The following is a 21089-nucleotide window of genomic DNA, read 5'->3' on the forward strand; positions in this document are numbered from 1 at the left end:
CTGCCAGATGAACAGGGTGCTTCAGAATAGCTGTTCTGCACCAAGTCCAGAGACAAAAGTTCTGCTGTAGGTCTTCATAAAGGTACACTGACGGATGGCCCAGCCTCCTCCCTAATGTCACACAGGCCGAGTTTATGTGACCTCTACCGGGTGTGTTAATGTTCTTCAGTGCAGCCCATTGGCCTCCTGCCAAAATGGGAGGGGGGAAATACCCCTCTGTCCAATGAACTGTCTTGGTTCTAGGATCAAATATAAGCTACGGTGAAGAACAGATGATTTTCAGGCAGTGCTTTGCAAGTATTCTATCTTGTAGTTGAGGTGTTTTTTGTTTGTTTGTTTTTTGGTTTTGGTTTTTTTTCCTTCTTTAGGGCTGCACCTGCAGCATATGGAAATTCCCAGGCTAGGGGTTGAATCAGAGCTGCAGCTGCCGGCCTACACCACAGCCACAGCAACTTGGGATCTGAGCCACATCTGCAATCTACACCACAGTTCACAGCAACACTGGATCCTTAACCTACTGAGTAAGGCCAGGGATTGAACCCGCATCCTCATGGATGCTGGTTGGATCCGTTTCTGCTGCACCCCAATGGAAACTCCCTATAGTTGAGTTTTTAAATAAGAATTGTGCTAGATTCTCTTATAGTAAGAACCTGGGAAGGGAAGTTCTTTCAGACTAAAAGCAAACACATTTCCTTCACCAGCAACTGAGACGAGAGCAGGGCTGAAGGTCCTTTAGGAGAGGCACATAGCCCCTGTGATAACAGATCCAAAGGATGCATAGGAGAAAGCCAAAATAATCCATTATTTTTATAACCTTGATGGCCAACTAAGGGAGTTTTAATTGGGAACAAAATACTTGAGCAAATTTGTTATGAATATTGTTATTCCCATATTTTAAATCTGGAAATGGTACATTTAACATAATTTTCAGAAAAATAGCCTCAACAGTAACAAACAAATAGATTTTCATCTTAAGGTCTAAAGCAGCATTTCATTCCTAATAATCACGTCTTGAGCATTAACCTTAAATAAATTACTAAAGCATATCGAAAAAACATGGCCTCCACATTTGCGATTTCACTTTGCATGAGGCATGTGGTAGGCTGAAAACAGTTGTCCCCCCCACCCCGGCCGCAAGATATCTGTGTCCTAGGCCCCGGAACCTGTAAAACCTGTAAATGTTACTGAACTTGGAGACAGCGTCTTTGCAGATATGATTCAGTGATGGGTCTTAAAATGGGGGGATTATCCTGGATTATCTAGTTGGGCCCTAAATTCAATCACATGTTTTCATACAAGAGAGATGCAGACAAAAGAGGAAGCACAGATAGATGAGAAAGCAATGTGAAGGCAGAAGTGGAAGTTGAAGTGATGCAAGAAATGCTGTCTGGAGGCAAGGAGCAGGTGCTCCCCTAGTGCCTCCCGAGGAAGAACAGCCCTGCTGACACCCTGATTTCGGCCCCCATGAAACCGATTTTGGACTTCTGTTCGCCAGGACCCCGAAAGAATGAATTTCTTCTTTTCAAGCCATCAAGTTTGTGGTACTTTGTTACAGCAGCCACAGGAAACTAATACTGGGTGGTTAGAAGAACGTTACACAGGACAACGTGTTTAACATGAGTTTTTCATTCCTTAAAATCAGTCGTGGAAGAAATGACAGAGTGGTTTTAAAAACTGTTGTCGTGGAGTACCCATTGCGGCTCAGCGGAAACAAACCTGACTACTATCCCTGCGGATGTGGGTTCGATCCCTGGCTTCACTCAGTGGGTTAAAGGATCCGGCGTTGCTGTGAGCTGTGGTGTAGGTCGGAGATGTGTCTTGGATCCCGCATGGCTGTGGCTGTGGCTGTGGTGTAGGCCAGCAGCTGCCACTCCAATTTGACCCCAGGCCTGGGAACTTCCAGATGCTGTGGATGCGGCCCTAAAAAGACCAATAAATAAATAGAGGAACTTTAATGTAAATATTTCCTGGCTCTATTTAGTCAAGTTGTTGACAAGTAGATGTCAATAACAGTTGAGTAGCACTGTGTGATTTGCTGAGCCCAGTCACACTTGTAGGGTAAAACTTTGTTGTGAAAACTCACTCAGTGAAGGTCAAAACATACAAACCAGGGTCAGCTTATATCTATGCACTGGATGAATGGATTTATGGATTTATAGGTGCTTGAAGTGTCTGGTAAAGTTCAGCTCAGATAGTCTGTCTCTGTCTTACGGTTCCCATATCCCGAGGGGCTGTCATGCGTTAGAAACTGGGAGACATTTGTTTCTCCCTGTGGAGTGATGCTGGATGGACGGGGGTGGCAGGTGGCGGGGCGAGGGGAGGTTCCTCACCACCATGCCAAGAGGCCAGTGACCCTCTTATCCTGCATGCTCATTCCCCACCAGGCATGCACTTCTCATTGCAGACCCAAAGGCATTCCAGCTGCCTGCAGGATTTTTCTCCAACTTAAATCCTAAATAATTTTTTTAAGAATGCAAGTAAGAACCATACACCTGGAGGGAAAATGCAGTTTCTTTAACAAAGGTTCATGGTACATCCTTTGTCAGGTATCTGTCTTTAAAACAATAAAGTATAGGTATAGTCGTTTCTAGTTTTATGTTCACCATAATGCAGGTCATTATTTAAAGTCTTAAGATAAAATTGGAGTCCAGGAAATTCTGATAAAATTACTTGGTGAATATTAAATAACTATGTTGAATAACACTATGCATTTGAATTTCTTGTATTTATGTCATTTCCTCTTCCTAACAGGGGAAAATTGAGGAAGCACTGAATGCGTTTGAAGAACTAGTTCGCAGGTACCCTAAGAGCCCAGGGGCGCGCTATGGAAAAGCACAGGTACGTAGAAACCCCGCCACTTAGGATGCTGTTTATTCTGTATAATTGGACTTTCACCACCCAGTGTTTGTATTTTATTTTTCTCTTCTCGTGTGTATGCTGAATCAATTTCTCATGCATATGCCTGAATTCAAGCAAAAAATACTTTTTAAAATAAGACAATTAATTATTGCTGTTTGCACTGGTGAATTTAGTGGCTTTTCTTTTTCTCCCCCTCCATATAGCTTCTGTCTGGGTTTGCAAAGAAAATAAAGAATAACACTTTTGTCACTCATTTCCCATCACCCTCACGTTCCTTCTGTTTAGACCCACCATGTAGTTTTGACCTCAGGTTCCTTAGGGCTTTAAGAACCTCGTTTTATCGCTAGAGGTGCCTGCAGAGGGTGCTTAGGAAAGACTCTTTTAATATAAAGTGGAATAGGGAGTTCCTGTTGTGGCTCAGTGATTAACAAGCCTGACTAGGAACCATGAGGTTTCGGATTCGATCCCTGGCCTCACTCAGTGGGTTAAGGATCCGGCGTTGCCGTGAGCTGTGGTGTAGGTTGCAGATGTGGCTTGGATCCAGTGTTTGCTGTGGCTGTGGCATAGGCTGGCAGCTACAGCTCTGATTGGACCCCTAGCCTGGGAACCTCCATATGCCATGGGTGTGGCCCTAAAAAGACAAAGTAAAATAAAATAAAATAAAGTGGATAGACTTTGTTCTCTCTGTAGTTTCTATCAGCTGACTCGTTTCTTACCACCTCCCTTCTCCCATCGCCACCTCCACCTTCTCCTTTCTTACTGAACCTTCCCCGTTTTCCAGCTCCTCAATTCATGAAGCTTTTCCACATCTGTCTGTAGCTGCGGAAACCCTCTGTGGGTCACGTACTGTTTTAGGCCCTGGGATTATCTAGAGGACACGCTAGGGGTCTCTGTCCTTGTGGATCTTATATTCCAATGGAAGCTATTTTAAAAGTTTCTTATTCACAATTTTTTAGTGAATAAAAATGTGGCAGGCCCTGTTCCAGGCACTGCAGCCACCCACAAAACATGTGGCATTTTCATTGTGATGGAGAAGACAATCATGAGACATAGAAAATCTATTGCTTTTGCTACTGGATACTTTGTCAGGAGACAAAAACAAGGCAGAGCCCAGCTATAGGATGCGTGAGGGGGTTGAGGTGCTGGATAGGACGGCAGGAAAATATCTCACCACGGACGTGACCTTAGAGCAAAACCCTGAAAGTCTTTACGAATAAATATATATTTAAAGAATATTAGAAATGTTAAAGTAAATACATTAGACCATCTCACATAGTAATACATGCTGCAAAGAGAAAGTCATGGAATACAGAGCAGGTCATTAAGATGTTCTGTTGGCGTTCTCACTGTGGCACCGTGGGTTAAGAATCCGACTGCAGTGGCTCAGGTCACTGCAGAGGCTGGGGTTTAATCCCTGGCAAGGTGCAGTGGGTTAAGGGATCCAGTGTTGCCATAGCTCATATTCAGTCCCTAGCCTGGGGACATATCTCCATATGCCCGGAGTGGGCCATTAAAAAAAAAAAAAAAAAAGATTTTTTTTTTTGTTTACAGATGTTGTATTTGAGTGACAGCAGACTACACTTGAGATAAGATGATCCAAAAAGGGAGGTGACAAGTGGCTGAGATGTGACAAGGTCGAGGAAGGAGATGTCCAGACAGAGCGAACAGTGGGGACAAAGGCCATGATGCCGGGACTCAGCCTTGGCATTATCTGTGGGGACTAGGGAGGGCTGAGCCGAGAGGGGTGACGTGGTGGCGGTTTAATTCTCTGAGCCGTGGGAGCCTTGGAGGGTTTGTGCATGGCATGCCTGGCTGGTTGTCTGTTTGTTTGTTTTAATGACGATTGCTTTGGTTGCTGGGTGGAGAATAGCTTGCGGAGTAGAAGCCAGGAGAATGGGGGACCTGAGATCCACTGGCTCGGACAGTGGTTATGGCCGTGGAGATGGGCAGTGGACAAGGGCGGAGCCAAGAGGACTTGATGATGGATTTGATGTGAGGGTCAGGAAGAGAGGACTCAAGAGCAACCCTGGGGTTTGGGGGTCGGCCATCTGAGGAGATGCCAGTTACTGACCCAGAAGACGGGTAGAGGCACAGGTTTGGGGGGCTGCACAATCAAGAGTTTTCTTTCAGTCCTGTTAAGTTTGTGATGCCTATGACACAATCAAGTGCACATGTCCAGCAGACCATTGGAGTTTTGGGGTCTGGAACCCAGGATGAAAGCCGAGGCTGATGTGCAAGTGTCAGGCAGTTGAGCTCCTCCAGCCTGCCTCGGAGACCAGACTGTCAGCCCTGCCCGGAAACAACAGATGCAGAGCTGCAGAAATTTTCCAGACCCAGGAGAAGCTGCCAACACCCCATTGGAGGGGGCAGTACAGTCACTTGGGTGTGACACTCATACGGAAACCAACACGTCTAGAGATAAAACAAGTATGTTTTGCTCTGAACTGAGGGTGACAACCACTCAAAATCCAGATACTTAAGTTCTTCCTGTCTTCCCTTTAAAAACTTATTAATTAAATTTGTATTAATTCAGTTTCAATAAGTTAAATTTGTGAAAATTTAATGCAAAGAAGTTCCTTTTATCCATGGTACAATATAGACTAGGTTTATAGCAACTGCAACTGCATTTTTCCTATAAATGAATTTGGTCAGTAATCCTCCTAAACTTCTAAATTGTATTGTTATTATTGAGCAAGAGAATATGTGTGTGTTGCCAAAAGATCACACCTATTCATATAAGTAATGTGCTTTGCCACTAGTTCTGACAATCATTTGATTAAGGAAAGGATGTTAACTCAAGAGAATAATGATTGGGGCAGATGCTAATTAAGGCAAAAATGTTTGACGACTTAGAATTTTTCTCATATGTGATATTAATTGCAGGTACCAAAGTCTAAGTAATGCGGTACTTTTTGCACAAGGCAGAGGCTGTATTTATACTCTTATTTAACAGTAAGAATTTGAGATTTACGCCCCAGCAATATTTCTTATCTCTGAACTATTATGCTACAAAGTGTTATTGCTATTAACATCAGTACACAATTTAAGCATGGTAAAGTAAGGTTTAATAGACAATTTAACAGAAACTTTAAATTCATAAGAGTTTTAGAAAAAAGTTCTACAGAGGATGGATTTCATAGGGAGGAATACGATGGCTTTTTCACTCTTTGTCAGCAGATTAAACAGTCAATGGAATATCCCAACACATTTTTAAAATTCCGCAACATTAAGTTAAATAGAAACTATAGTATTTGTCATTTCTAAAATAGCGCTGATATTGTCTTAATCTTTGGATTACTGTAAAAATCAATTTTGACCGAGTTCCCTGATCATCAGACACAAAATATTAAATTATGAGCTCAATTCACTTTATTATCTTACACAAATCGTTAATGCCTCTCAGGCAAGATATGCCATACCTCTTAGAAAGGTTGGATCGGGAGTTGTTTCCAATCAAAACGCTTTGTGATGTTAACATCCTGAAACAAATGTTCAGTTTCAGCACAAATCATTTATCTACGTGTGCTAAATTGATCAAAATCAATTTTGATTTTTCAGAGCAAAGCCTATCGGTTTTCTACAAGAGATTTAAAAAATTATGTGCCATTTTAATACTGATATTTTCCAACCCTGGAGGTTCTAAAATGTTTATACTTCATTCAGATGAAGGACTTGAGGATCAGGGGTGGGGACAGAGGAACGAAGTGTGTAGTTGTATCATCATTTTCTCATTTCAGATTGAGTTTAGTAAAGATATGTATTACTCTCTCTATAGAGAATGATGTTTTGGTAGGCATTTGTCCTTGCACTGATCTTGAAAAACCTTCAGTCCTGGGATCTGTTTGGTAGCTCCAAGGGGTTGCCAGATGAAGAAGGCAAACGAGATGGCCTCAAAAGGGCTCTCTCAGCTCTAGGACTGGCATTCTGTGACATCATTTATGAACAGTCATGTTTTGGGGAGTTAACTCACTATAGCCAAACTCACAAGAAACTGATGCCTAAACAGAAAAGCCAGGATGTGAATATATGGAAGGCCACGAAGCAGGATGACCAGTATGGGTCACTGACATTGGATTTTCTCTCTTGGTAGATATGTCTATTCTGGAGACCATTTGCAGATATGAAAAGATTGTTGTATATGTGGAAGCTTTTATCTGTCAGGCACAGGTGAATTGCCCTTTTCTAACCTACAGAGTTTCATCCCATCAATTTTCCTTTATCATAAGTCCATCATTGTCTGTCACCACACTTCAATTCCAGCCCTCTTCGTCTTAGGAAACTTATCCTTATCAGTGCATGTTAATGAGTTATTTCTTTTTTTTTTTTTTGTCTTTTTGCCTTTTCTGGGGCCACTTCCACGGCATATGAGGTTCCCAGGCCAGGGGTCCAATCGGAGCTGTAGCCACTGGCCTACACCACAGCCACAGCAACGTGGGATCCTTAACCCACTGAGCAAGGCCAGGGACCGAACCCGCAACCTCATGGTTCCTAGTCGGTTTCGTTAACCACTGAGCCATGACAGCAGCTCCAATAAGTGATTTCTTTGATGTGGTATTTTCTGAAAAGCTTCCCACAGATATCTTATTTTTATCCATTTGTCCTGGTTCTTGTTAGTTTTTCATTTGGGGGTCAGGTAGGGATGGATCATTTTCTTACTATGTCCTCACATTGTGGGATCATGGTTTTGGTTTTGTTTTTTTGTCTTTTTGCCATTTCTTGGGCCGCTCCCTCAGCATATGGAGGTTCCCAGGCTAGGGATTGAATTGGAGCTGTAGCCACCGGCCTACACCAGAGCCACAGCAACGCAGGATCCCAGCCGAGTCTGCAAATTACACCACAGCTCACGGCAACGCTGGATCCTTAACCTACTGAGCAAGGCCAGGGATCGAACCTGCAACCTGATGGTTTCTAGTCAGATTCATTAACCACTGCGCCACAATGGGAACTCCATGTGGGATTATGCTTTATTTTGCTTCTGTAGGAATCTATATATTGCCTACAGAACGTACTTTATTTTAACATGGTAAAAATGCTAAATAGGATAATCTAAGGGAAAAAAAACCACGTATACTTCTTTTAGCATCTATATCACATTTTCTCAAATGGTCATCTTCAAATTGTAGTCAACTAAATCTGATGGATTTCCAAAACCATTTTACATGTTCTCCCCTCTCTTCCCACCCCAGTATTTTGGTCCCTGTTCTCATGGATGAACTGTTCTCACCTACTGAAAGACATCATTCTAATTTTGGGTCCCCTGCATCATCAGATGTGCCCCCTCTCCTGGGACTTTCTTATCAGCTTAGAAACAGGCTCTAATATTTCCCATTGCTTAAAAAAACCCAACCAAACAAAAACAAAACCTCTCCCTTTTGTCTACATTACCTACAATTACTGGTCCATCTCTCTACTTCCCTTTACAGCAAAATTCCTTGAAAGCGTTGTCTTCACCTCCCTCCCTCCTGTTTTCTCTTAAACCTGCTCCATTCAATTCTGGGTCCCCAGAAGCCCCATGGAAATGCTCTTACTGGGGCCACGAGAGGCACCACATTGCCTAGAATGCTCTTCTCCCACATATGTTGGTGCCTCACTTCCTCTCTTCTCTCAGACCCTCTTTGACCATCTTGGTTAAAGCGGAATCCTCCCTGCCGCCCACTCCCAGCGTTCCTAAGCCTGCATTGTATCCACAGCATTTATGGCATTCCTAAGCCAGGAATTCCTAAGCCTGCATTGTATCCGCAACACTTACAGCCCCAAGACACGTGATACTTTCATTTGCGTATTGATGTACCTTTCTAGAACGAAGCAAAAAGAGAAAAGGGCTCTGTCCGTTTTGTCCAATCTGTCTGCCACCTGCATAGAACAATGCCTGACTCCCAGAATATAGCTGTTGAATGAATGAATGAACACAGGGATAAACCAGTGAAAGAACAGGACCTGCGGATGGGAGCTCTGTCAGCTAATGTTAATGTGTAACAGCCCAGCATGTATTAGCCTTGCTTTCACGATATTCTTTCTCCTCTGTAGTCCTAACTTTTCTTCCTATTACGAAAATAACGGGTTGTGTTGCTTTGCTTTACTTGTTTATCCTTCATAAAAAGAAAATTTTCATTTGTCCTGGATTACTTTTTTAAAATTAAGGTATAATTGATTTACAATGTTGTGCTAATTTCTGCTGTACAGCAAAGTGACCCAGTCTCCTCTCTCTCTCTCTCACGCGCGCACACACACACACACACATATTTATCTTCTTATATTATCTTCCATCATGTTCTATTGCAAGAGACTGGATATAGTTCCTTGTGCTATATACAATAGGACCTCATTGCCCATCCATTCTCAATGTAATAGTTTGCATCTACCAACCTCAGGCTCCCAGTCCATCCCACTCCCTCACCCCTGACCCCGGCAACCACAAGTCTGCTCTTCATCTCTGAGTCTGTCTCTGCTTTATAGATAGGTTCATTTGTGCCATATTTTAGATTCCACATATAAGTGATATCACGTGGTATTTGTTTTTCTCTTTCTGACTTACTCTGCTTAGTATCAGAATCTCTAGTTGCATCCATGTTGCTGCAAATGGCATTATTTTGTTCTTTTTTATGGCTGAGTAGTATTCCATTGTGTATATGTACCACATCTTCTTAACCCATTCATCTGTCAGTGGACACTTAGGTTGTTTCCATGTCTTCACCTTTGTAAATAGTGCTGCTATGAATATAGAGGAGCATATATCTTTTTGAATGATGGTTTTGTCCTGATATATGCCCAGGAGTGGGATTGCTGGATCATATAAATGGTAGCTCTATGTTCAGTTTTCCGAGGCACTTCCATGCCCTTCTCCATAGTGGTTATACTAGTTTACATTCCCACCAACGGTGTAGGATGGATGTCTTGGATGACTGCTCTTTTTTTTTTTTTTTTTTTTTTTTTTGGTCTTTTCTAGGGCCGCTCCTGCGGCATATGGAGGTTCCCAGGCTAGAGGTCTAATTGGAGCTGTAGCTGCCGGCCTACGCCAGAGCCACAGCAACACGGGATCCAAGCTGCGTCTGTGACCTACAGCACCGCTCAGGGCAACGCCGGATCCTTAACCCACTGAGCAAGGGCAGGGATCAAACCCGCAACCTCATGGTTCCTAGTCAGATTCATTAACCACTGGGCCACAATGGAAACTCCTCGGATGACTTTGAAAACATGTCCCAAAGCCAACTTTTCATAAATATTTTGGGTAACTGCAAAAATAGCTTGTCCTGGGACATTTATCCCGTGCCGAAACTTCCTCTAGTGTGAAGATGATTTGGCCGAGAAGAGGAGGAGCAATGAGATCCTGCGCAGGGCCATCCAGACCTACCAGGAAGCGGCCAGCCTGCCGGACGTCCCCGCAGACCTCGTGAAGCTGAGCTTGAAGCGACGGTCAGACAGACAACAGTTTCTAGGTGAGATGGCTAAGAATCTGCTCAGTAGCAAATGGTGCGCTTTTATCTTGAAAAGCCTGACGGCTGTGTGTACTTGTAGAAAAGTTTAGTTACATGGAAGGAAACCTGAGTATTATAACTCATTTCAGGCAGTTTATCTGATGGTGACAGACTGAAATAGCAATCCTAATCTTCATACTGGCAAAGATGCAGATGGTATTTTTGCCGCCAACCCACCCCACACACATTTTACAGATGAGGCAAATGGAATCTTGAGAGGTTGGATAATTTGCCTAAGGAATCATAGCTAATAAATTAATAGGTCTGGAATCAAGAGCTCCTCCTATCATCCCAAACTCTTCTCTTTCTGAACTATCACCAACTGGTTCACGGAGGCTAAAAGCATCAGTGCAGTAATTTTTTTTGTGGCCCCAGTCCCCCCGGGCCAGGGATTGAATCTAAGCCTCAGCCGTGACCTCTGCCTCAGTTGTGGCCACACCGGATCTTTTAACCCTGCTGCAGTCGGATTCTTCACCCACTGGACTACAGTGGAAACTCTGAGTGCAATAATTTTTCTGGAGGAATGGTGGTTCTAAGCCCTCTAAAAAAATTTTACCTGTTGGAGTTCCCGTCATGGCGCAGTGGTTAACGAATCCGACTAGGAACCATGAGGTTGCGGGTTCAGTCCCTGCCCTTGCTCAGCGGGTTAATGATCCGGCGTTGCCGTGAGCTGTGGTGTAGGTTGCAGACGCGGCTCGGATCCCGCGTTGCTGTGGCTCTGGCGTAGGCCTGCGGCTACAGCTCCGATTAGACCCCTAGCCTGGGAACCTCCATATGCCGCGGGAACGGCCCAAGAAACAGCAAAAAGACAAAAAAAAAAAAAAAAAAAATTACCTGTTGAGTTTTTTACTTTATACCGTAGAACATGATAGGGAAAAAATGTTCATCAACAAGCAAATTTGCAAATTCTTTGAACAGAGCCGCATAAAGCATCTACTCTGACTGACCCAGGTTCCCAGGGCCAAAGGCAAGCGAGACTCACTTTATTTTAACCAGGCTAGTGGTGGGTTCTCTCTCACCCAGAATGCCCTCAGTGTGCCGGGAGGGGAGACTAAAGCATGTGTAACTGCTCAGGTGGGCTCTCTGCTGGCTGGATAGGTTATGTAGGTGAATTATCTCAGTGTCACTAGAAGAGCCCCATGAAAGTAGTGTTCAAAGCCAACTGAACCTTGTATCAGTTTTCCGAGGGTTAGAATTAAAGGGAGTTGTGTCGCTTTGGTAGATGAGTTAGAAACTGGAAGAAATAGCCCATTAGACATATTCATAAGGGCTAGTCCAGGGGAAGAAAAATGCACAGCACACAGAGCGGATGGAAAAGGCAGGGCTGCGGCTCCATGCACGCACGCACCTTGGGTGCGCAATCAGTATCACCAAGCTGTCCTCTTTCCGCAGGCCTCTGATGTGGCTCTGTTTGGCACGGTGGGTTTTTTACATTAATTTTTATTTTTAAAAAGAATACATAGGTGTTCCTGTTGTGGCTCAGCCGGTTATGAACCTGACGAGTGTCCATGAGGATGCAAGTTTAATCCCTGGCCTCACTCAGTGGGTTAAAGATGCGGCATTGCCATGAGCCGTGGTGTAGGTCACAGACATAGCTCGGATCCCGCGTTGCTGTGGCTCTGGCGTAGGCCCGCAGCTGTAGCTCCAATTGGACCCCTAGCCTGGGAACCTCCATATACCGCAGGTACGGCCCTAAAGAAAGAAAGAAAGACGTAAAATATCTTTCATCTTGATTCCTGGATTTTTGGTGCCCTTTTATTAAACTCTGCACTAACTGTCAGCCTCATCACCCTATATAGCCCTGGAGAAAGATGACCTGTGAGTAGGTCTGACCTTCTTTCGAAACAGTCCTTCAATATTTGAATCTAGTCTTCTCTCTGAATGAGAATGAGACGGGGAGGGAATCCGACACAGACAAGGTGGTTCGTTCCTCGGAGGCAGCATGGAAGGAACAGGGAGCATGTGGCAGCAGGACAAAATCTCACCTGGGCCTTTGCTGTGGTTCAGCTGGGGGGAGTTTAGAGGCAGAAGGAAAGTGTGAGCCTAGGCTGGGCAGATGAGAAGGAAGGGTCCAGGGAGGGGGAGTCAGATTTATTCATGAAAGAAAGAATGGCTGAGCAAACCACCCTAGGTCGCCAGTAATGGAGAGTGGGTCATGGGGTAAAGTAGCGGTATTTTATGCCAGATAGGTTTTCTGTTAGTGAGGCATCTAACTGCAATTAGCTTTTTTTTTAAATTATTAACGTATAGTTGATTTACAGTGTTATGCCAATTTCTGCTATACAGCAAAGTGACCCAGTCATACCTGTGTATACATTCCCTTTCTTAGATTATCTTCCATCATGGTCTATCCCAAGAGAGCAGATAGAGTTCCCTGTGCCAGGCAGGAGGATCTCATTGCTTCTCCTTTTTAAATGTAATAGTTTACGTCTACTAACATCAAACTCTCAGTCCATCCCACTCCCCCCCCCCAAAAAAACCTAAATGCCATTTGCAGGCATGTGGATGCAACTAGAGATTCTCATACCAAGTGAAGTAAGGCAGAAAGAGAAAGACAAATACCGTATGATGTCACTTGTACATGGAATCTAAAATATGGCACAAACAATCCTATCTGCCTTAGCTTATTGATGGTCCTACCATCTTAGCTGATTTTCAGTTTGTCAGCAAAACCCTAGTGGTAATTAATCTCATTATGTATACTAGTCTCATTTGGAAAACTTTCTGTTATACTTGTCTTTCCAGCTATGATGAGGAGTAATGACGCCTGGCCCCTGAAATCTTAAATTCCATAAGAGAGCCTTAAAAATGAATTGAAGCTAGGTTTTCATGACATATGTGCGCATAGTATCTTATCGTCCACCAGAGGGCGCCCTAATACCGAACGATGCCTCCTTTGCCTCCATGACTAGGTCGAAACCCAGAGAGAGAGCACCTCAGTGCCTCCTCAGGTTCCATGGAGGGTGCTGGACCCTCTATGAAATCTATTAGATTTTTTTATTTACCTGTTCTCTATGCATAATTTTAAAGTTAGTCATAATAAACCAAAAATATCCCAGAAAAATACTTTTTAAGTAAGGACTTGATAACTGAAACTTTCTTAAGAAGGAATTTGACATCAAAGGATAAATGTTGATGATGAATTTAGAGAAAAAGAATATATATATATAATACATATAAAAAACTGGGTAACTTTGATGTGCAGCAGAAATTGACAGGACATTGTAAATCAACTATAGAAAAATTAAAAAGAAAAAGAAAATAAGAATGCCTTTAAAATATTTATCATCAGTATTATATTCAGTATCTTCTTATGGGAGCTACTGATGCTTTGGCAGCTGCAGAATGAAATCCTAATAGAGACTTAGCTGTCAGTATACAGTCAGATTTAAGCAGGTCTTCAGGCTCTGTTGAATAGTCTCTTATAATGTGTAGTCTCAATACAAAGGTGAACATAATCTGTCTTTATTTCTACTGTTTTTTTTTTTTTTTTCTTTCCACCGAATCAGGTCACATGAGAGGTTCCCTGCTTACTCTACAGAAGTTAGTTCAACTCTTTCCTGATGACACTTCCTTAAAGAATGACCTTGGCGTGGGGTACCTCTTGATAGGAGATAATGACAATGCCAAGAAGGTTTATGAAGCGGTGAGCAAGCAGCAATGTGCTATTAACTACATCGAATAATTTGAATATGAAGTTCTAATGTTACTTGCAAATTGCATTTAATTCTTCCTGTCTCTTACTCTATTTTATATTCAGTTAAATAGAATTTAAGTATTATTATGGTTGGCTATCCTAAGTTTTGTTTCATCCTTTCCCCACTTCATCAGAAGATTTTAGATTTTAGATGACCCTTGGTACATCAAAACCTTCAACTACAATTATGATATTTTAAAAAATGATGTATTTATCAGTCCACAAATAGGCTTTCTAAAAGTGTTCTTTATGATAGGAAGAGGAACTCAAAAGCTTGTGAACTTAAACTCATGACCTGAAAAACACATAATCTTGTTCTTCTTTTCACTCAAAGTCCAAACTAGAGAGAGACTACACAACACAAGACTTTCGGACCTATGGACTAAATCACTCACCTTTCAGAGGGCATTGACTGTTTGATCCTACAGCAAGGATACCTTTAAAAAAAAAAAGTCGGAGTTCCCGTCGTGGTGCAGTGGTTAACGAATCCGACTAGGAACCATGATGTTGCGGGTTCGGTCCCTGCCCTTGCTCAGTGGGTTAATGATCCGGCGTTGCCGTGAGCTGTGGTGTAGGTCGCAGACGCGGCTCGGATCCCGCGTTGCTGTGGCTCTGGCGTAGGCCGGTGGCTACAGCTCCGATTCGACCCCTAGCCTGGGAACCTCCATATGCCGCGGGAGCAGCCCAAGAAACAGCAAAAAGACAAAAAAAAAAAAAAAAAAAAAAAGTCTCCCTTAATAATGGATGCTGTAATAAATAACTGCAAAGTCACAAGTAACTATATCATCTAGAAAACTGTGACTCCTTCAAGCACTGAGGGATCTTGGTACAGAATAGACAGGATTGAGAACTATGTCTAGATACTCATATTGTAGCAGAACAAAGAGAGGGAAAAAAATGTATACATGTAAGAGTAACTTGATCTCCATGCTGTACAGCGGAAAAAAGAAAAAAAAAAAAGAATAGACAGGATACCCAATGAACTTTGAAGCTGGAGCACATCAGAGCCTCTGTAAAAGAAAAAAAGCACATTTCCTTGTTATTCTGTTATTTAGGTCTTGGGATCAATGGCTTTCAAAATGCTGCTGCTCAGTACAGGCAATAAGATTCCTTCTGTTTTTAAAATGCTGTGGGGAATAGTGATTTCATTCTCAGTCTAGGGACTGGATCCACTCACAAAGTGGTGCTTTCCTCCCCCCCCCCCCCCCCGCCCCGCTGTTGGTCCCCTAATCAAGAAAAACGGACTTTCAGAGCAATAGTCTTTTGACTTTTGTCCTAATTTTTCCATTTTCTGAAAGAGCAGAAATGGGACCTTTGCTGTTTATAGCATTTCTACTATCTATTCAGAGTGGATTGAGCTTACAGTGTTGAAAATGTGTGCCACATACTAAAGTACCTGTTATAAATCATGAAATAAGTCCATATGGGGCATTGTATTTGCTAAGGGCTAAGACAGTACATTGAATACCCTGTCTTGCAGAGTTTGGCTAAGAGAAACATTGTGTTATCTCAATGGTCCAGGAACATAGGAATTTAAGAATTGCCAAATTATATCAGAAATGCCCATTATTAGATACACACTTTCACAAGCCACAAAGGTGGAATTACAGAAGTCCTTTCTTCCCTCTCTCTCTCCCTTCCTGCCTTTCCTCCTTCCTTCCTTCTTCCAAAAAACCATGATCAAGTGTCTGTAGGGTGTCAAGGACATTCGAGGTTAGCCTAGGGTCTGAAGGCATCCTTGTTTCTTTCACGCACTATAGGTTTGTCCTTTTGCAAAACCTTCCTTGAATATATTCATTCCTTTAACCTGATACTAAATGATGTTGAAACATTTTCATTCATTTTGAAAAATAAAGCTTAACCTGCTGTTGTTTATATATTTGAAATTATAATCCCATAGGAATTAATAACAGGATGCAGAAAGTCTAAAATATCCCCATATTACACAACCGAATGGGTTTCTTTTTAAAGACATATTAACAGCCTGAAAATATGTGTGGGGTTTGTCTTTTGTTCCCTGCTCTCACTACTAAGTTAATAAGCTGAATCTAATGGATTCTCTTTGCTTTACCAAAGTTTATCCTATATGTTGATGTCTCAGTCAAAGATTATTTTCAGAGAAGGGATATTGTAACTTTATATTTCTCCTCTGTTGATTTTTATCTTTGAATAAATCTATAAAAACCATCGATCACTCCCTTTCTGGGTTTTTTAGCTCCTTCTAGTTTCAACCAAGACCGATTTAAAGTGGTTGGAGGTGGTTGCCTCACAGCCGTGGCTTTTGGAGGCTCTCCTCCACCTCCCTCCACGTTGGTAACACATCACTTCCCTGAGTCACACCCGGTGGAAAGTCCAGCATCTTCCTGACCCCTCCCTCCCTCACTCCTGACATGTATCCTTTCACTCAGCACATAGTGACTGAAACCCACACACACTCTCTTGGGAAGCGGGTTAAAGAAACAAACACAGAGTATATGCCCTTATGGAGTTATCACCTGGTCCCAAATCCCTAATCTCTGTTAACTTTATCTCCTCCATATCTTTCAAGTCCCCTTCCTTTTTTACCCAGGCGTGTATCATCTCTTGCCTAACATAGGAGAGATCCATCCTGCCCAGGCTTGTGCTTATACAAGCTGTGTGGAGAAGGGGTTACAGGAGAGTCAGGCTGGAGCTGTAGAGAGTCAGCTGTGGGAGGCTCCTATAAGAATGTAGAGAAATGATAGACTTGGACCAAGGTAGCAGCAGTAGAGGAAGTGAACAAGGGGTATGATTCTGAACATATTGTGAAGGTATTGTTGGCTGGATTTGCCAGTGCATGAGGTGCACGTACAGATGCAAGATGGAAAATGCTAAAATATGGGCACTGTGTACTGCGGATTCGCCAGGGGCATGGGGTCCCCGCCTGGCACCCTCACTCCTTCTGTGTAAAGATCCCATGACTTCCCTTTGCAACTCAGGCTCAAGGACGAAGAGAAGCTACAAGATATTCACCTTTTTTTCTGCATGTTTTCAACTCCAACCTTCTTCAGCTTTCATTTTCATTCTGTGAATGAGCTTGTCTAAGCAGTTTCACAAGTTTAATGTTGTTGTTTTGATAACTCACTGCTAATATTTAATTTGGAGGCATTTTGTGTAATTTATCTTTAATCATAATAAATGCATACAGTCATAAACAATGATTTGATTTATATTAAATATTTACCTGGGTTTTATCACAGAATATTGGATTTGCTCACCACTTTATCCTCAGTACTTAAAATGGGCTGGGTGTTCAAGAAATTTATGTTGAATGAGTGGACCATGACATTATCTTGAATGCAAATCTAAATTTTCTCCTAAGTAAGGCAATAATTAAGGATATATATAAAGAAGTGTATAATAACCATTGAGAGTTGACTTCGAGGAGAACTAATTTAAAGCAGTTTTTCCCTGATCACTAAAAAAATATTGAGGTCATAAAATTGACAGAGATTTTGCTGATTTGCATTGTTAAAACAGTGCTTTAATGGTCATTGCCTTTTCATTCATTTTTTTCATTCTTGGAGAACTAATGTGTAGAATTGGAAACATTTTGAATTGAGGGAAATGGGGCCATTTAAGCCTGATGGATCGCAGTGGGAGAAAACATTATAGCTATAACATCATAATCCAGTCCATGTATGGCAAAGTTAATTAAAATCTGTTTTGACAGTCATTGGTATAATTCATAGTCCATCACAATAGCCCTTTGTTTTCTTTGAGCTTAGGTTCTGAATGTGACGCCTAATGATGGCTTTGCTAAAGTGCATTATGGCTTTATCCTGAAGGCACAGAACAAGATCGCGGAGAGCATCCCCTACCTAAAGGTACCTCCCTCCCCTCCTCTCTTGTCCTCTTCCCACCCCTTTCAGTCCTTTGCACACCCTTGACTATGTATCATAGATTGATTGGCTTGTACTGCTGAATCTTTTCATCACCAAAATGTACGCCCCCTGACTGCAACATTCTTAGGCAGAGTAGACCTTCAGCATAATCAAGAGTGTCAGATGGAGAAGAACCAACTATGTAAACAAAGATTCTTTGGAAAAGATTGTATGAAGTTCCTAAAACTGCAGTTATGTGTTGATAAAGTATTTTACAATGTGAACAGTGCATTACTCTTCCTTTTATACTTTCATTATACATTGATACTGTGTTACACAGGGCTCATGGCAACCTATACAAAGTGAGGTAACACATGCAGACTGAATAGGTCAAATCCCCAAAAGCCTGATAGCTTGAAAGACTCAGAGTAAAGTATGCGGTCATTTTTTTCTCACCTCTCTAATTGAATCCTTGTCCATTCACCAGAATCACATTTGGTCTAGCTCAGGGCTGCCCCACAGAACTTTCTGCCCCAATGGAAATGTTCTTCACTGGTATTCTTTAATGTGGTAGCCACAGGATACACATGACTATTGAGCATCTAGAATATGGCCAGTGTGACTGAGGAACTGAATTTTTAATTTAATTTTTTTCTTTTTCGGCCACATGCATGGAAGTTCCCAGGCCAGGGATCAAATCCAAGCTGCAGCCACAACTGTGTCACAGCATAGAAATGCCAGGTCCTTAACCCACTGTGCCATAGCAGGAACTCCTATTTTAATTTTAAGTAATGTTAATTGAAATAGTAACACTCCCTGATAGCTGCCATATCAACCAGGTAGCTGATTGAATACCAGTGACCTTTAAGTAACAGCTTTGTGATCTCTTTCACATGACTTGATCAGAGATCCCAAATAGCAGCCCACTGATTGCAAATAGCTTGCCTGGTCTATTTGGCCAACATAATTCCTTTAAAAACAATTTTAATTGCTTGTGCTAGTTGAGAATCTGAACAGTTTATGTAATTATGCAGGTTTCTGGTCTCTGGAAAGGTCACATCTGGCCCTCCCACATCCCAGCACAGGACTAAGTGGTGGTATCCCCTGGAGGTGGCCATGCACCTACCCCCCCAGGGTGCTTGGCTGTCACTGGGCCTCTGCAACCTTCCCATTTCCTACCATGGTTCTGTGGGCACGTGGGTTTCTCTGATTTAAAGAGTTCCCCTTAGATTTCCTTTGACCTAATAAGGGCCTACCTAATAGTACCTTCCTGGCTCAGAGGTGGGGAAGCAAGGGTAGGGTTGATTAGTTAATGAGCGTGGATGCTTATTTGCCCATCTGTCAGTCAAGAGTCTGGATCACCACTCTCCTCTCCTGAGTGATGCTTCTGGTCCTTGCTGATATTTTCCAACAGCATGAAAATAAAATTTCTTCTGAGTGAAAGATAATGGACTTCTTGTGAAGAGGCCTCAAAGATGAAGATTTTTAGACATTTAAATAGGCTTTATCTTTGAATTTTCTAAATTCATTCTCTCGTTTTGATATTTTCTCTTTTGTTTTTATGCAAATTTAAATTTCAGTTCTTTTGTGGGCAATGGGGATAGAAATCAGCTAAGCATTTTAGGAGTTGTTTAATAAAATTATATTTTCATAGATTCCAACTGGCTTTAATCCTATTGTGTGTTCTGTAAAAGATTTCATCGAAAAGTGAGAACACATTTGTTTTTTGAGTGGAAATAAAAATATTACTTGCAGTTGGGTCTCTATCATTTCAAATGTCTATGAGCAACTAAACATTTTGGTTCAGGGATGAAAAAGCCTCTAGATGACATATGGTCAGATTTGGAGAGCAAAATTAATGTGATAGAAACCCAGCCAAAGAAATTCTTTGGGATATTGAAATCCGATTGCTCCCACAGAGGCAATTCACAAAGCATCTTACTAATTTTATGGGCTATTATTCCAGTGTTAATTGATGATGAATGTATTGTTAAATTTAATTTTACCACCTCCTTTTGGTTTTGCATTGTCAATGTTGACCAGTAACCTAAGTGCCAAACTTTAATATTGAGATGAGTTTTCTGGTTCATTTTCATATGGTATTTGAAGATTAAGTAAATCAGTGGATTAAATCTGGTATTTAATTCTTTCATAAATACTAACACTGTCCTTTCTACAGGAGGGGATAGAGTCTGGGCATCCTGGCACTGATGATGGGCGATTTTATTTCCACCTGGGGGATGCCATGCAAAGAGTTGGAAACAAAGAGGTAAAGCGTTCGTGGACTTTTTGTTCTTTTTAACAGAAAATGGGGGGGGGGTGTTATTTGTCTGAGAAAGTTACAATTGAAAAAAATATTTTCAGCATAAATTTTTGAAGGTGGTGTTTTAAACAACCCAATAATTCCTACTAAATCCTGTAAAGGACTTTTGGGCTTTGACTTTTATAATTCCTTTCAAGAAAGTATCTGAATTATCATAAAAGCAGCCTCTACATCACTGTGTGTTTGTGTATGTCTGTGTGCCTGTGTGTATACCTGTGTGTGTGTCCATAGAGAAGATATTGCCTTGAAAAAATATTTTTAAAATTGTGAAACAAAGAGATGTCTTGAAATTGTTTAAATATTCTAAAACTTTTTACAGTTTACCAAGATTTTTACTTTATTTTGGAATTTTAAAAGTAGTTCTATTTATTTATTTAGTTAGTTAGTTAGTTTTTTTGCCTTTTCTGGGGCTGCACCTGCAGCACCTTCAGGCTAGGGGTTGAATTGGAGATGTAGCCACCGGCCTGGCCTGTGCCAGAGCCACAGCAATGCAGGATCTGAGCTGTGTCTGTGACCTACACCACAGCTCACGGCAACGCCAGATCGTTAACCCACTGAGCAAGGGGAGAGATCGAACCCGCAACCTCATGGTTCCTGGTCGGATTTGTTAACCACTGAGCCATGATGGGAACTCCAAAGTGGTTCTTTTTAGAATGAAGGGTTTATTCAAATGACTCCTAAGCATACTGAACCCAGTGATTAATTGGGTCATTTGCTTTCTGAAACGTTTAATACCAAGTTTAAGATGAACACCTGTAGCTATGGTATTGACCTGTACTGACACAGAAAATGGAATGGCTGAAACGAATCAGATGTTTTCTTTGTGATTCTTCCTTTTTTCTGAGTGCAGTGTCAGCTTTTTTAGACATAACACTGGATCATTAATCCTGACG

At 41.9% G+C, this 21089-nt stretch overlaps 1 protein-coding gene across 19 annotated transcripts in view; it reads left to right on the top strand.

Moving 5' to 3' along the window:
• The window catches only part of ASPH (aspartate beta-hydroxylase), a 204157-nt gene that overhangs the window by 135973 nt on the left and 47095 nt on the right, over positions 1 to 21089 (top strand). For all 19 annotated transcript variants that reach the window (XM_021089315.1, XM_021089319.1, XM_021089324.1 and 16 more), the window contains 5 exons: positions 2752 to 2838; positions 10145 to 10295; positions 13844 to 13980; positions 17778 to 17876; positions 20053 to 20142. In XM_021089315.1, coding sequence (XP_020944974.1) covers positions 2752 to 2838; positions 10145 to 10295; positions 13844 to 13980; positions 17778 to 17876; positions 20053 to 20142 — 564 coding nt within the window. The remainder of the gene's footprint in view (positions 1 to 2751; positions 2839 to 10144; positions 10296 to 13843; positions 13981 to 17777; positions 17877 to 20052; positions 20143 to 21089) is intronic.

This window comes from Sus scrofa, chromosome 4, assembly GCF_000003025.6.
Source record: "Sus scrofa isolate TJ Tabasco breed Duroc chromosome 4, Sscrofa11.1, whole genome shotgun sequence".
NCBI lineage: Eukaryota > Metazoa > Chordata > Mammalia > Artiodactyla > Suidae > Sus > Sus scrofa.